This window comes from Phyllostomus hastatus, unplaced genomic scaffold (genome assembly GCF_019186645.2).
Source record: "Phyllostomus hastatus isolate PE091 unplaced genomic scaffold, TTU_PhHast_1.1 phas_contig_210, whole genome shotgun sequence".
Classification (NCBI taxonomy): Eukaryota; Metazoa; Chordata; class Mammalia; order Chiroptera; family Phyllostomidae; genus Phyllostomus; species Phyllostomus hastatus.
The window spans coordinates 38,075,403-38,088,358 of NW_025333737.1; the positions used below are offsets into that span (position 1 = coordinate 38,075,403).

Genomic DNA, 12,956 nt, shown 5'->3' on the forward strand with positions numbered 1-12,956 from the left:
CCTCGGCCAGGCAGCAGCGCCCGCAGACAGCCCAGTGGGGCGCGGGGGCAGCGGGGCCCCCAGGAGAAAGAGAGCTTCTCCCACTCCACCCCCCGCCTGTCTCACACTGCCAGGGCCCCCTGGGTCACGGCGGGAGGTGGGCCAGGCCACCTGGCAGAGGTGGGAGGGGGCTGGGAACTCCTCCCCAGAGCTGGAGGTGGGTGAGGGGTGCAAGCGTTGGGCGGGGAGCTCAGCCAGGTTCGAGCTGGAGCAGAGGGTTTGAGCCGGGGGTGGCAGGGCCGGCCAGGCCACACGGTGGTGCAGGGGGCAGGCTGGAGCAGAGCTGAGCCCCGGATGCCCCTGCCCGGCTGCTCTGCAGAGGGGCCCTCAGGCAGCGTCCCACCCTTCCCGGGCCCCAGGAGAGACAGGCAGGGGACACACGGTGTGAAGAAATAGCGCTTTATTTCCACGAGCAGGCGTGGTGCCCCCACAAGCAGGGGAGCAGGACGCCAGGGGCGGCGGGGTCACTTGGTGCTCCGCAGGGGCCGCCTGTGCTGCTGCAGCAGCTCCTCCAGGTGGTCCGCCCGCCTCACTGCGGCCTGCAACACGCCCACCGCGGTCAGCCCGAGCTGCCCCTGCCCCGCGCCCACCGCCCACCCCTGCGGGACCCACCTCGTGCTGTTTCCGAAGGCTGCTCACGGCCTCCTCCTTCCTGGCCAGGGCTGCCTTCACCCTGCGTACACGGGGCGGGGGGTGGTCTGGGGGGCCTGCAGCCCCAGGTGCAGCAGGGTGGCTGGTGGGGGCGCCTCCGTCCCAATGCCAGAGGGACAGCTGAGCTGCCCACCCCGGCCTGCTGACCGAGTGCACTGGGCTGCCCGTAGGGGCTGGTGGCAGGAGCCCCGGGAAGGGCAAGAAGCCCCCACCCCACACCCTCTCCCCAGGCAGCTGCCAGGGGCAGACAGGAGGCTCAGGGAGGGCTGTGAGGCCCCGTGGGTGTGGGGGAGACCCCCTTGTCTGCACAGCACCTGCCTCACCCGGGCCGCGGACCATGGGTACCGGGGACTGTCCGTCTGGAGACCCACTCAGGGTGCCTGCCTGGCCCGGTCCCCCCGCTCCCCAGGATGGCCAGCTCTGCATTTGCCGGGAGAAGGGAGGGCTGGAGGAGCCAGAGCCCCCCATTGGCCGAGGCAGCGCCCCCCCGCACTCCTGGGGAAGCGCCCCCAGCACCCACCTTCCGTGCACGTTCTCCAGCTCCGCCTGCTTCTCCTGCCTCAGCTGCTCCAGCTCGGCCCGGACCCGCCGGTTCTCCTCCTCGGAGGCGGCCAGCCGGTCGGCGAACTCCTGGCGGAGCACCTGGGCCAGGCCGCTCCTCTCGCCGGTCAGCTGCTCGTTCACCTGGGCCGGCACCGACGGACGGCGTGAGCCTGCGGCAGGCAGAGGTGGGGGGCCCCCCGACCAGCCGCCCGCTCCCGCCGGCTCACCGCCTTGGCCGCGGCCAGGGCCTTGTCCTTCTGCCGCACCAGGCCCTGCAGGCGCGCGGCTTCGCCCTCGGCCTCCGCCAGCCGCCCCTTCAGCTCCGCGCACTGGCCCTGCAGCTGCCGCTCCGCCTGCCCCAGCTCCGCGAGCTCCGCCTCGTACTTGTCGCGAAGGCGCTGGATGCTGGTGAGGGACAGGCGGGGGACAGGCGGGGGGTCAGGGCGGCCCCGCGGCCCCGGGCCCACGGGCCGGGCGTACGGTCCCGGCTCCCCCCCACGGGGCCGGGCCTCACCGGCCCTCGGCGGCCCTCTCGCTCTCCTCCCTGGCCAGCGTCATGTCGGCCTCCAGCCGGCGCACCACCAGCTCGATGTCCTTGTCCCGGTCCCTCCGGATCTCCTCCTTCAGCTCGCGCTCCCGCTCCAGCAGCCAGGCCTCCTGGGGGGCGGCGCCCGCAGCGCCGGGGGCGTGGCTGAGCGGTGGGACTCCACCGGGGGACGTGCATGGGGACGGAGGGGCCTCAGCTGGCCCCAGGCCCCGTCGGTGCTCCAGGGAGGGGACCACGTCCTGTTACTTGGGCCCCAGAGGCCCCGTCCTGGTGCTGAGGAGTGCCCCTCTGGGTGCCCCTCGCCCCTGTGGGAGCCTCAGCGGGCAGCCTCTCAGAGCAGGGTGGGCACTGGGCCTCCAGAAACTCCCAGCAAGTCGGACACGCCCTCTGACCCCGCCGGCCCAACTCAGTGACCCCTGCATTCACTGCGGTGGGAGCAGGACCCATGGTGGGTCCACTGTCGCTGAGTCCGTCACCAGGCCAAAGGGCCAGGAGCATGTCCCTCAGCTGACTGGGTGTGGTGGCCTTGGGGGCAGGTGTCCAGGCGGAGGGAGGGTCGGGGGTGCTGTCCTCTGTGGTCACCTGGGCCCTGACGCAGGCCCCTGGTACCCCCTGGGGCCCCGAGGGGAGAGGCCGGGCAGCGCTGGCTGGAGCTCACAATGAACCCCCAGCCCGAGGGGCCAGACCCAGGACCTCGAGCCACACCCACGGGGAGACCCCGGCAGCAGAGGGGGGGCCGTCCCCCCACCTGCCATGCCCACCTCCTTCCGGGCGCAGCTGGCCTGCCGCATCTGCCGCTCCACCTCCAGCTGGTCCTTCAGAGCCTGCAGCTCCACCTGGGGCGGCGGGTGGTGAGGGCAGCCTGCCTGGCGGCCACCCCCAGGCTCTGGGGCTGAGCAGATGGAGGGTCTGCAGGGAGTGGCACCCCACCCCCCGCCACGAACCTGGGCTTGCAGTGCTCCCGTCCGCTGCCCCGGGGGGCTGGCCCTGGCGGTGCCCCCCACAGCCTCCCCTGCGCCCCCAGAACGGGCCCCCATTCACCGGGCCCCCAGGGACGGGTCGGGCACCGGGGAGCAAACCTGGTGCCTGTGCTCCAGCTCCTCCCGGCCCTTCTCGAACTCGGCCCTCAGGGCGCGGCCCCGGGCGGCGCTGCTCTCCTCCAGCTGCTGCCGCAGCTCCTCTAGGTCAGCCCGCTGCCTGCGGGCGCCCGGAGGTCAGGGCCAGGGGCCAGGGATCAGGGGTCAGGCTGAGGTGGGCGGCAGGCAGCCCCGCCCCCGCACCTGGCTGCCTGCTGGCCCAGCCGCTCCTTCTCCTCGGCCACCTCGCCGTAGAGCCGCCTGCGCAGCTGCTGCAGGTCCCGCTGCTCCTGCTCCAGCTGCTGCTCGAAGCTGCGGGGGAGGGGCCTGCTGGGGGCGTGGCCGGGGCCGCGAGCCGCCCTGCTCAGCCCCCGCACTTGCATCCTGACCCTGAGCCCTCGCCAGGGGCCCCGGCGCCACTCCGGGGTCCGGGGCCCCTCTCTGCTCTGCTCGGACCCCGGCGGCTGCGTCCCGGGAGGCCGCCAGGACCCCGGCCGCCAGGACACCTACCGCCGCTGGGCGCGCTCGCGCTCCTGCTGGGCCAGCGCCTCCTTCTCCTGCTCCAGCTGCTCCCGCAGCGCCTCCGCCTGGCGCCCGTAGCGCTGGGCGGCCCGCTCGTCCGCCTGCTGCAGCTCGGCCGCGTGCAGGCCCCGCAGCCGCTTCACCTCCTGCTTGTGCTTGGCGATCAGCTTCTGGATCTCGGGCTCCAGGCCTGGGGGTGGGGGTGGGGGTGGGGACGCGGCGCTGCAGCAGCCCCGCCCTCTGCCCCCCACGCAGCAGGGTGTGGGGGCCCCCACCGCTCCCTCACGGGGGCGACAGGGCTGCAGTCCCGCCAGGGGACCCCGAGGGGCTCCAGCTGGTCCCCCCCCCGTCGCTGGAGGTGCTGTGACAGCTCCCCCACCGGGTCCCTCTGGACGGCGGGGTGTCCCCCTGGCAGCCCAGGTCCCCCCAGACTCCTGGGAGGAGGGGGTCCCCAGGGAGAGAGCATCCTGGGGTAGGAGCCACACGACAGGTGGCAGGAAACCTGGGACCCCCACCCTGAGTGCCCACCCAGCTTGTTGCCCTGGAAGGCAGAGGAGCCGGGACCCGGGGAGGGAGGAAGTGGGGGGGCCTGAACCGCCCGAGGCCGGCCTCGCCTCCCCGCCAGCCATGGGGCTGGGACACCCGTCCTCACTCCGAGACCCCGCCCCTGCCTCGGGGTGGAGGCCGGTCTGCCTGCAGGCGCGCCCGCGGGGCCGCCCACCTCGGACGGTGATCTCCTTGATCCTGCGGGTCTTCTCGCTCACCCACTTCTCCCTGCGCGCCCTCTCGGCCGCGCTCATCAGCTCCCGGAGCTGCTTCATCTCCTGCGGGCGGGTGGGCGCCGGGCGGGCGTCAGGAAGCGTGCCCGCCCGCCCGCCGCCTGCGGGGTCTCCCGTGAGGGCTCCCGGGGCCCTCGGGCGGTCCTGGCAGGAGCCCGGGGGGGGGGGGGGCGTGGCTGGAGAGGGCTCACCAGCTCGTGCTGCTCCCGCAGCTGGGCCTCCCTGTCCTTGCGCCGCTGGTCCCCCTGCTTCAGCTCGGCCACCACGGCCTCACACTTGTCCCCCAGGTTCCTCTTGTCTTCGATCAGCTGCGGTCAGGGCGCGAGGTGAGCGGCTGCGCTGAGGTGAGGGCGCACCCTGCGTGGTGCCCGACACCCGAACCTCCCCCCGCCCGGGGGTCCGCCACCCTGACTGGGGCCGGGAGGGCTGCCCGCTGGTGCCGGCAGAGCCCGGAGGAGGACGTCTGGGGACGGTGGCCCTGGCTCCGAGCCCTTCGCACTGTGTCCACGTCAGGTTCGCCCTGGGAAAGGGGTCACCCCGCTGTCCCGGTCACCCAGCCTGCGGAGGAGGGCCTGCCGTGGCCCCCCAGGGACTACGACTGCCAGGCAGAGGGTCCCCCCCTCTGGGCCCCCCTTCCTGAGGGACCCGGCTGTGGGGGTCCACCGAATGGGGCTGGGAGCCTGGACCGGCCTGTGCGCGGCGGACACCACGGCCCCACGGGAAGATGCTGCCCGTTTCGGAGAGGGGAGGACACGCCCGGCCAGGCCGGCCTCGGAGCCTCGCGGAGCCCCAGCTGCACTGCAGAGGCCCCGCCTCCTCTCCCCGAGCCTGGGGGCCTGGACACCCCGCCCCGGCGCCCCGCCCCCCAGCGGCGTCACCTGGTCGATGAAGCTCAGGTGCCGCTGGATGGCGGCCTCGTAGTGCTCCCGCTGCTGCCGCAGCTGCCGGCCCAGCTCCTTCTCCGTCTCCTCCACCCTCCGGGCCGTGAGGTCCCGCTGCTGCGCCTGCGGGCGCGGGGAGGGGCCCAGGGGAGAAGGACCGCTCAGGGGGCGGGGCTGGCAGAGCACGCTGGGGGGGGCGGGCGGGACGGGGCGGCGGCCTCACCAGTGCCCGCTGCAGCAGCGCCACGGCCCGCTTCTTCTCCTCCACCTCCAGCCTCAGCCGCGTCACGGACGCGCTCGCCGCGGACGCCGACTCCAGGGGCCCCGGCCCCTCCTGCAGCGCGAGCCCCCAGGACACAGGCCGGGTCAGGCAGGCCCGTCCCTGGGGAAGGCAGGCCTGCCGCCCTGCCCCTCCCCGCCCCTCCCGGGCCCCGCCCCCACACCTGCAGGGCTGCGGCCGTCCGGTCGTGCCCCGACTGCTCCATCGCGTCCAGGAAGCTCAGGATGCTCTGCAGCTTGGCCTCCGAGAGCAGCGTCCCGTCCTCGGGGGGCCCGGCACACGCACCGAGCTTCCCGAACTTCTCCAGGTTGTCGGCCGTCAGGGAGCTGGCGCCGTCCTCCTGCGGGGGCGGACGTCAGGCGGCGCGTCCCCTGGAGTGGCCCTCCAGCAGCTCCTCGGGACCTGGGCAGGCCAGGCTGGGGCAGGGCGGGGCAGGGCAGCTGGGCCCCGTCTGGGCTACTCAGACCCTCGCAGGGCAGGGACGGGGCCACCCCAGCTCTGAGGGTCCTCCACCTTCGCAAGCCACTGGGTGGCCAGGGATCCACAGGGCCCCAGCTGGTCCTCTTTGGGGTCCCCAGGGAAGAAAGAAGGAGCCCTCGGGGCCGACACCAGGGCTTGGGGCTGGGTGAGGGGAGGGCCCTGCAGCCACCTCGTCGGTCCAGGCGTATCGGTCCTTGCGGTAGGCCCGGGGGCGGGGCAGCGGCTCCGGCTCTGCCTCCAGCAGCTTCAGGGTGTCCAGCAGCTCATCCAGGGCCGACCTGCACCCGGCCCTGCCCCCGGCCGGGCTCACGGGCTCCAGGGCTCTGCCAGCCCCGTCCCGGGAGCTGGCGTCCTGCAGCAGACGGATGGGAGAAGCTGGCGAGGACCGTGGGGGCGAGGCCGGGCACCCACACAGCCCCATGGACCGGGCGTGCCCAGACCGAGGGGACGTGTCGGGGCTGGGCCACCTCATCCTGGTGTCCTTGCCGCCACCTAACCCCTGGACTCCCGGCTGTCTCTGGAGGCGCGGGCACGGCCCCCCAGGGCACCTGTGACGGCCCAGCAGGCCCCCGTCCCTGCGGTGGGGCGGCGAGTCCCGCCTGGGCAGCCTCTCCTGCTGTGGGGGCCCGCCGCCGCGGAGGGGCAGGGGCAGGGGCAGGGACAGGGACGGGGCGGGGAGCGCTGTGACCGAACCTGCGGCTCCTCCTCTGGGAACTGCCGGGACCCTGGGGGGGTGGCGGTGGCGGGGACGGGCCGGCAGGGGTCCCCTGGGCCTGAGGCACAGCGGCTGGTCCCTGCAGGACAGGACAGGACGCAGTGTCGGCCCCCCGGGAGAGCCAGGCCTGGGCAGCAGGGCCCAGGGAGCCTGGCCGCCGCCGCTGCTCCGCGCGCCCCCGCTGCCTCGGCTCACCGGCGTCATCGGCCCTGGGGGCCCGAGGGCTGTCGCGAGCGCCGTCTCCCGGCCTCGGCCGGGGCTCCCCCGTCTGCCAGGTCCCCTTCGGCAGCCCAGGCTCGGCCTCACCCGATCTCTGGGCCCGCTTCTGCTGCAGCTCCTGCGGGGGCGCCCCGTGAGCAGCCGCACCCATGGGACTCTCCGGGGCGCACCCTCAGGCACACCCGGCACGGGGCTCCCACGAGGCCCGTGCCCCCCGGCACCTGGATGGCGGCCCGCCTGGCCTGGCGTGCCTTCTCCTCCCCGGCCTTCCTCCGGGCCGCCTCCTTCTGCAGGTGCAGGTGCAGCAGGTCCCCCTCCCCCAGCCGCCGCCGCTGTCCCTGGGAAGGCGGGGCCGCGGATGTGGATGTGGGCTTCCACGGCCCCCCCACGGCCCCCCACCCGCCCGCCACTCACCGCCCCACAGAGCAAGCCCCCTCCGGACCGGTCCTTCAGGCACGGAGACGGCTCTGCACCGTGGAACAGGGATCCCCAACCCAGAACCCCAACTACTGACCCCTCAGCCAGGGCGGACCAGCCACTACTTCCCGGCGCCTGGGCCCCACTGCCCGTGCGAGCGGCTCAGGGCAGGGAGGAGGGCAGGCCCCCGACGGGGCGCGGACCTCGGGCTGTTCTGGCTTCCTTCCCATGGTCCCAGAAACCCCGCCCCGCGCAGCCATGAGTCCCCCGGGGTGCGGCCCGCCCCCCCCACACCCACCTCTCCCTTGGGCGCCGGCAGGGGCTCCCGGCCGGAAGCTCGGGCTCCGCGCCGCTGTGCCTGGCGCCGCCGGTACCAGCGCTGGATGGTGACGGCAGCCTGGCTCACCTGGTGGATGAACCTGTCGGGGGGGCCCTCAGTGCATGCGCCAGCCAAGCCCGCCTCCCGCGGCCGGCCTGGGCACCACGGCTCCGCCCTGGCCCCGGGCCTGCCCTTTCCAGACGCTTGGGGTGAACAGACTCAGACCACACGTGGGGTCTCCCCAACCTCGTCTCGTTAACGGCCGTTCAGTGGGGGTTCCCGTCACCGGGGCCTCACGCTCCCTGCTGGTCTCCTGCCCCCACTCACCTCTCCGCCTCCTCCTCCGTCACTTCCCTCCGTCCGCGCAGGCTCTCGGGGGCCCCCGTGTTGACCTGGGCCATGGGGGGCTTGCTGCCGGTCAAGTTCTTCTGCGGCTTCGCAGAGCCGCCACTCCCGCCCTCGTCGGTGGCCGCCTTGATGAGGTTGCTGAGGGCGGCAGAGACAGACAGGCTCACAGCACCCAGCCCGGCCCCCGCACGCCCCGGGGACACGCTGTCCACGGGCACGGTGGCCGCCTTGGGCCTGCACCCCACTCCCACTGGCCGGTGTGTCCCCCACGCGCTCGCCTGGTGGCACCCGCACTTCTCATTTAAAAAGCAAGAAGGTCTCAGGAGTCGCCGGACCCCAGAGCTGGCGGGGTGTCAGGAAACCCCGGGGCCACCCCGGACTGAGCACCCACGCTCGGCCAAGGTCCACTGAGACTCAGGGAGACAGTGGCCTCCTCAGCAGGACCCCAAGGCCGGACCCCCCAGGCCCAGTCCGCGTCCCCCTGCCGGTGCCACGAGGGTGGCGGGGGCAGCCCTGGGGTCCCAGGCCTGGGCCGGCACCCCCACGCACACCCAGGCCGCTGGGGCGGGCCCTTACTTGAGGGAGGGGGCCGTGTGGTTGGAGCTCTTGGGGGGCGAGGTGTCCGCAGGGGCGTAGCAGTTGTGCACCATGGTGGTGACACAGTTGCCCACGGCGGCCTTGTTGCTCCTGCCGGAGAGACGGGGGGTGGGGGTGGGGGTGGGGTGGCCTCAGGCCCTGGGAGGCGGGTGACAGGTTCCCGAGTCACGCTCGGCAGCCCCCCCTGCACCCCACAGAGGGCCCCCCCCGAGACGTGCGGGCTGAGCCTCAGCAGAGCGCCCCCAGGGAGCCCGACGGGGTCGCCTGCACGGGTCCCGCCTGCGCCCGACCCCCGCGGGCGCGAAGCCCCCAGCAGCAGGCCTGTCGGGTTCCCCCAGCCAGGGCGGACCCCCGGGTTCGGGGTGCCCCCGGGCAGCGCCTTCTGGGGCCCTCGCTCGAGACAGGGCACGCACTCACTCACTCGCTGGACCCATTCATGCACTCAAGTCACAGCGGCTGCCCCCGTGGGTGGCCCCGCCCCGCCCCGCCCCCGCAACCCCGAGGAGCACCTGTTGTTGGCGGTGAAGCGTGGCGCGAGGGGCGGGGCGAGCACTCTTCTCCGTGGGCCCGCCGGCGCGACCGGGGCGCTGGGACCCCGGGCCTCGGGCGGCGAGGTGAGGGCCCTGGGCTGCTCGTCCTGCCCGTGGACACAGACGCCGCCTGAGCCGGTGACCTACGCACGCTCGCCGACCCGAGCCCCTGCCTGCCCCCCGCCCCCACGGCCTCACCCACAAAGGGCCGACGGGATGGTCAGCAGGCGGGGGGACGTTCCTGCCCCCCCCCGTTGGGATGCTGTGGCCAAGGCTGGCACGACCCCCGCCCCCGCCGACCCGTCCTGCAGGGACAGCGAGACAGGGAAGGCCCGGTGCCCCTCCCGAAGGGACGGCCGGACCGGACCCAGCCCGCTCTCACCGGGACGCTCCCTGCGGCCCCCTTCTCGCCGGGAGCTCCGCTCGGGCTGGCCGGCCTCTTCCTCCCGCCGGGGCCGCCCTCCGCCAGCGTCGGGGAGTCGGGGGGCTCTGCCGGCCTGGGGGGGGGGGCAGTAGGCGGGGACAGGCCGTCACCCGCCTGGGCCGAGGCAGCTCCCAGGCGTGCAGGCGGGGACAGCTTACGACAGGGCGGGAGGGCCAGCGCCCCCGGCCGGCACTCTGTCCCCGAGCCCGGGGCTCCAAGTAATGTGTCCCGGTCCTGATCCACCCGCCGACCGTCCCTGGAGGAGGGAGCCCCCCCCCCGGGGCCACCCCGACGACGCCCCAGGAACAGCACAGCGAGGGCGGAGGAGGGGCAGGCGGGGGACGTGGGCCCCCAGGTCCGCATGCACTCCCCATGCAGACACAGCGGACACAGGGGGTCCAGGCTCGCCCCGCCCGCCCCGCCCGGCGCTGGCCCCAGGGAGGCCGACCCCAGGCCCCGCACTGGCAGGGGCGGAAGGGGGGCTGACGCGGGCGGGGCAGGAGCCGTGGGGTCACCTGGAGGGCTCAGCCCAGGCCTGCCTGGCCTGCGGCCGGTGGACCTGCGTGGTGCTGCTGGACCGGCGAAGGTTGTTGATGGCCCGGGGGCCCTCGGGCCCCGCGGCGTCCTGCGGAAAGGAGGAGACTGCTGGCGCGCGGGAGAGGCTCTGGGCGCCTGCCCGCCCCTTCAGTGCTGGGGGGGCCCCCCGCGCAGGACAGATCTGGAGAGAGGAGGCGGGCGTGCGGGGAAGGGGGGTGGCAGGCGTGCCCGAGACCCCGGGCGAGGCCTCCGGCGGCCTCCTGTCTTGGACAGAATGGGTGCCCCTCACCCTGGCTGGCAGCAGGTCCGAGAGAGGACGCCTGACCCCAGGGCCGCAGCCAAATCCGTGCGTCTTCACGGCCGCCCCCCCCGACCCGTGGGCCCGCCCCCTTCCCCAGGGGCCAACCCCATTTCTGGGGAATGCAAACAGACCCCAGTGTCGACGGAGCAGGAGAGGGACAGAGAGAGCTGGGCGGGCAGCGCCTAGGTCCTGCCTCGGGCCAGCTGACTCCGGCCTCGCCTTCTGGGGGTTAGCTCCCTGGTCCTCCCTGCCCCCCCGATGGCCCCGGAATGGATGCAAGGAGACCACTGAGGTGTGGAGCGTACCCCGCAGTCCCGGGGCCCCCCTAACAGCCACTCCCCAGGAGGCGGGAGACCCGGAGACCCCTGCACGCCGCCGGCCCCAGCACTCACCAGCGCCTTCCTCCTCAGCTCACCGCCCACGGCCACAGAGACGGAGCGGACGAGGGGCTTGGCAGCGGATGCACTGCTGGGGCGCCGGGACACGGGTGGGGGGAGCCCCGTCAGACTGAGATCCAGGCCTTCCAGGCTGCCCTCGTGGGGGCCGGGGGCGCCGCAGGGGGCCCGGGGCCCTTTCATGGTGGACGCGAGAGCCCTGAGCAGGCAAGAGGCGGTGCGGTGGGTGAGGCCCTCTGCCGGCCCGGGTCCCCCACCCACCACCCCGCCAGGTCTCAGGGAGCCTGGCCTACCTGCCACCAGGCACCCTGAGAAGCCTGGGGTCGCCCCCCAAAACAAGGCTGCCGTCAGGGCAGGACTCCTGGGACTAGACGGCCTCTCCCTGGAGGGGTCTGGCCTGCCAGTGGTCGGGCCGCAGGCTGGCGGTGCTGGGCATGGGCCGACCCTCCACTTAGACCCTGAGACCCGCCCTCTGCCTGAGCCTCGCGCTCCCGTTTGCAGGGTGGACAGAGGAAGCGCCACCTACCGGACCATCACCGCGGTCAGGCGAGGTGGCCGGAGGCTGGCACGCGGCGTGACGGTCTAACCAGGACCTGCACTAACGCTGCCCAACCCAGGTCCCCGAACTTGTCCGGCCACGGGACCCCCTGCATTTCCCCAGAATCCACCGCACACCATGAACTTCTGGGGTCTGGCACCCGCCCTCCATTCCAGGTCCCCTCCCCCCCTCCCAGCACGCCACACACCGGGGTCTCCCTGGCTGGCCTCTCCGCCTCCGTCCACCCTCTCACCCGGTGAGTGCCCTCTGGCCTCCTGCTGTCACACAGAGGCTGACAGCCCATCCGCCCCTCTGTCCCCTAACTCCGGACTCAGGCTGCCACCCCCGCCCGGCCCCTCAGACCCAATAGGCCACAGCAGACCCCCGGCCTCCCCCTCCAGCGGCCCCCCCGCCTTCTGTAACTGGCCCAGGCCAGCCACACCCTGACACCTTCCTGCTCACCTGCACACCTGCCCCCTGCCCCCAGGCGCTGCTCTGTCCCTGTCCAACCGTCCTCTCCTGCCACAAGCCCAGCCTAAGTTCCCATCAGCCACCCTGGACAACTGCAGCGGCGGCCTCTCCCCCCGTGGTGGCCAGAGCTGACCTTCTGCACGGGGTCTCAGATCCAAGGTCTCACCGCTTCGCTGAAAAGCCGCCCACGGGTCCCCAGGCACAGAGCGCGGAGCCCAGACGCCCTCTGGTCTGACCCTGCTCTGCTCTCTCAGTGGCCCCCTCCCTCAGCTTCAGCCAGGCCAGCTTTCTTTCTGCGTGGGGCCAGGGGCCTCGGCCAGCCTGCGTCCAGGGCGAGCTTTGCCCCTGCGGGCCCCTCTGCCTGGAGCCCCTTCCCCCGGGGGGGCTGCCTTTGCTCAGAGAGCCGGCAGGCGGTCCTGGTCCCCATCACTCTGCATTCCCTCGTCCTGCTTTGCTTTTCACCCGCCCACCCGGCCACGGGGCCCCACGGGTTGGTCTGTGCACTGTCTGAGTCTGAGCCCCCTCGCAAGAGCGGAAGCCCGACGAGGACTGGACCATATGGCCCAGCGCCCGGCCCACGGGAGGCGCTCAGCAACGGAGTGGACGAGCCGCACCGCGCGAGGAACGACCACGGGGGACAGGGCGCAGTCCTCCGGACCGCCGGCACCCTGGAGGGCCGGCGCGCGCACGCCCGTCCTCACCACGGACAGTGCACGTCCCGTGGCCCAGAGTTGGGTGCCGACTGTCCCTGCCATTCCCCAGGCGCGGGCCGACCGTGTCCGGCCGTGGGAGGAAACTCATCATTCCTTCCCGGACCCCGCGGCCCGGTCTCAGCCACGCAGCCGCGCGTGCGGGGCTCAGGGCAGCAAACACAGCCTCTCCCTGGAAACGCGCGGGCCAGACCGCCCTGCATGCGAAGGTCCTGCTTTCGAGGGCCACCGGGACGGGCCGCCCCAGGGCCGCTCCACACCTCCCCGGGGCTTGGCTCACGGGGAAGGACCTGCGGCCGCGCACCGGGCCCGCCTCGCCCTCCGGGGGAGGCCGAGAGAGGAGCCGGGCGCGGGCAAAAGCCGCTCCCCCAACGCTGGGGCCTCTTCGCCTGCACGTGCCCCTCACCTGCGCGAGCCGGGCTGGGGGCGCGGGCCCTGCGCGGCCAGGGGCCAGGGGTGAGCGGGGTCCGCCGAGCAGCGGCGCGCGAGGCCCAGGCTTCGGGTGATCGCCTCGCGCCCGCAGCCCCGGCGCCGGCTCCGAGGCCCAGGTGACGATGACGCCGCCGAGCGGCCGGGTGCGCGGAGGTAGCTAGCAACCAACAGCAACCCGCCTGGCACGTCCTCCCCTGTCCGTCAC

At 74.1% G+C, this 12,956-nt stretch overlaps 1 protein-coding gene across 2 annotated transcripts; it reads right to left on the minus strand.

Annotated features, from left to right (window-relative positions):
• Positions 1 to 424: 424 nt before the first annotated feature.
• CEP131 (centrosomal protein 131) lies at positions 425 to 12,921 on the minus strand. Of its 2 annotated transcripts, XM_045837540.1 has the most exons (26): positions 12,726 to 12,921; positions 10,598 to 10,799; positions 9,883 to 9,992; positions 9,326 to 9,440; positions 8,923 to 9,050; positions 8,393 to 8,503; positions 7,796 to 7,954; positions 7,448 to 7,568; positions 6,954 to 7,070; positions 6,709 to 6,850; positions 6,492 to 6,592; positions 5,968 to 6,150; positions 5,482 to 5,658; positions 5,262 to 5,372; positions 5,036 to 5,161; positions 4,349 to 4,465; positions 4,100 to 4,202; positions 3,367 to 3,568; positions 3,061 to 3,168; positions 2,860 to 2,977; positions 2,542 to 2,616; positions 1,748 to 1,890; positions 1,461 to 1,638; positions 1,211 to 1,374; positions 652 to 712; positions 425 to 578 (listed from the first exon to the last, which is right to left on the minus strand). In XM_045837540.1, the coding sequence occupies exons 2-26, from the start codon at positions 10,781 to 10,783 to the stop codon at positions 504 to 506; spliced, it is 3,231 nt and encodes a 1,076-aa protein (XP_045693496.1). In that variant the 5' UTR covers positions 10,784 to 10,799; positions 12,726 to 12,921; the 3' UTR covers positions 425 to 503. The 2 variants fall into 2 exon arrangements, with proteins under 2 accessions (XP_045693496.1, XP_045693497.1); XM_045837541.1 differs by lacking the exon at positions 6,954 to 7,070.
• Positions 12,922 to 12,956: the final 35 nt, after the last annotated feature.

Coding starts and splice junctions, on each gene's coding strand:
- CEP131 (XM_045837540.1), bottom strand. CDS start 10,783: ATGAAAGGGCCCCGGGCCCCCTGCGGCGCCCCCGGCCCCCACGAGGGC. Junction 7,071..7,447: donor TGCCGGCGCCCAAGGGAGAG/GTGGGTGTGGGG, acceptor CCGCCTTCCCAG/GGACAGCGGCGGCGGCTGGG. Junction 579..651: donor GCCTTCGGAAACAGCACGAG/GTGGGTCCCGCA, acceptor GGCGTGTTGCAG/GCCGCAGTGAGGCGGGCGGA.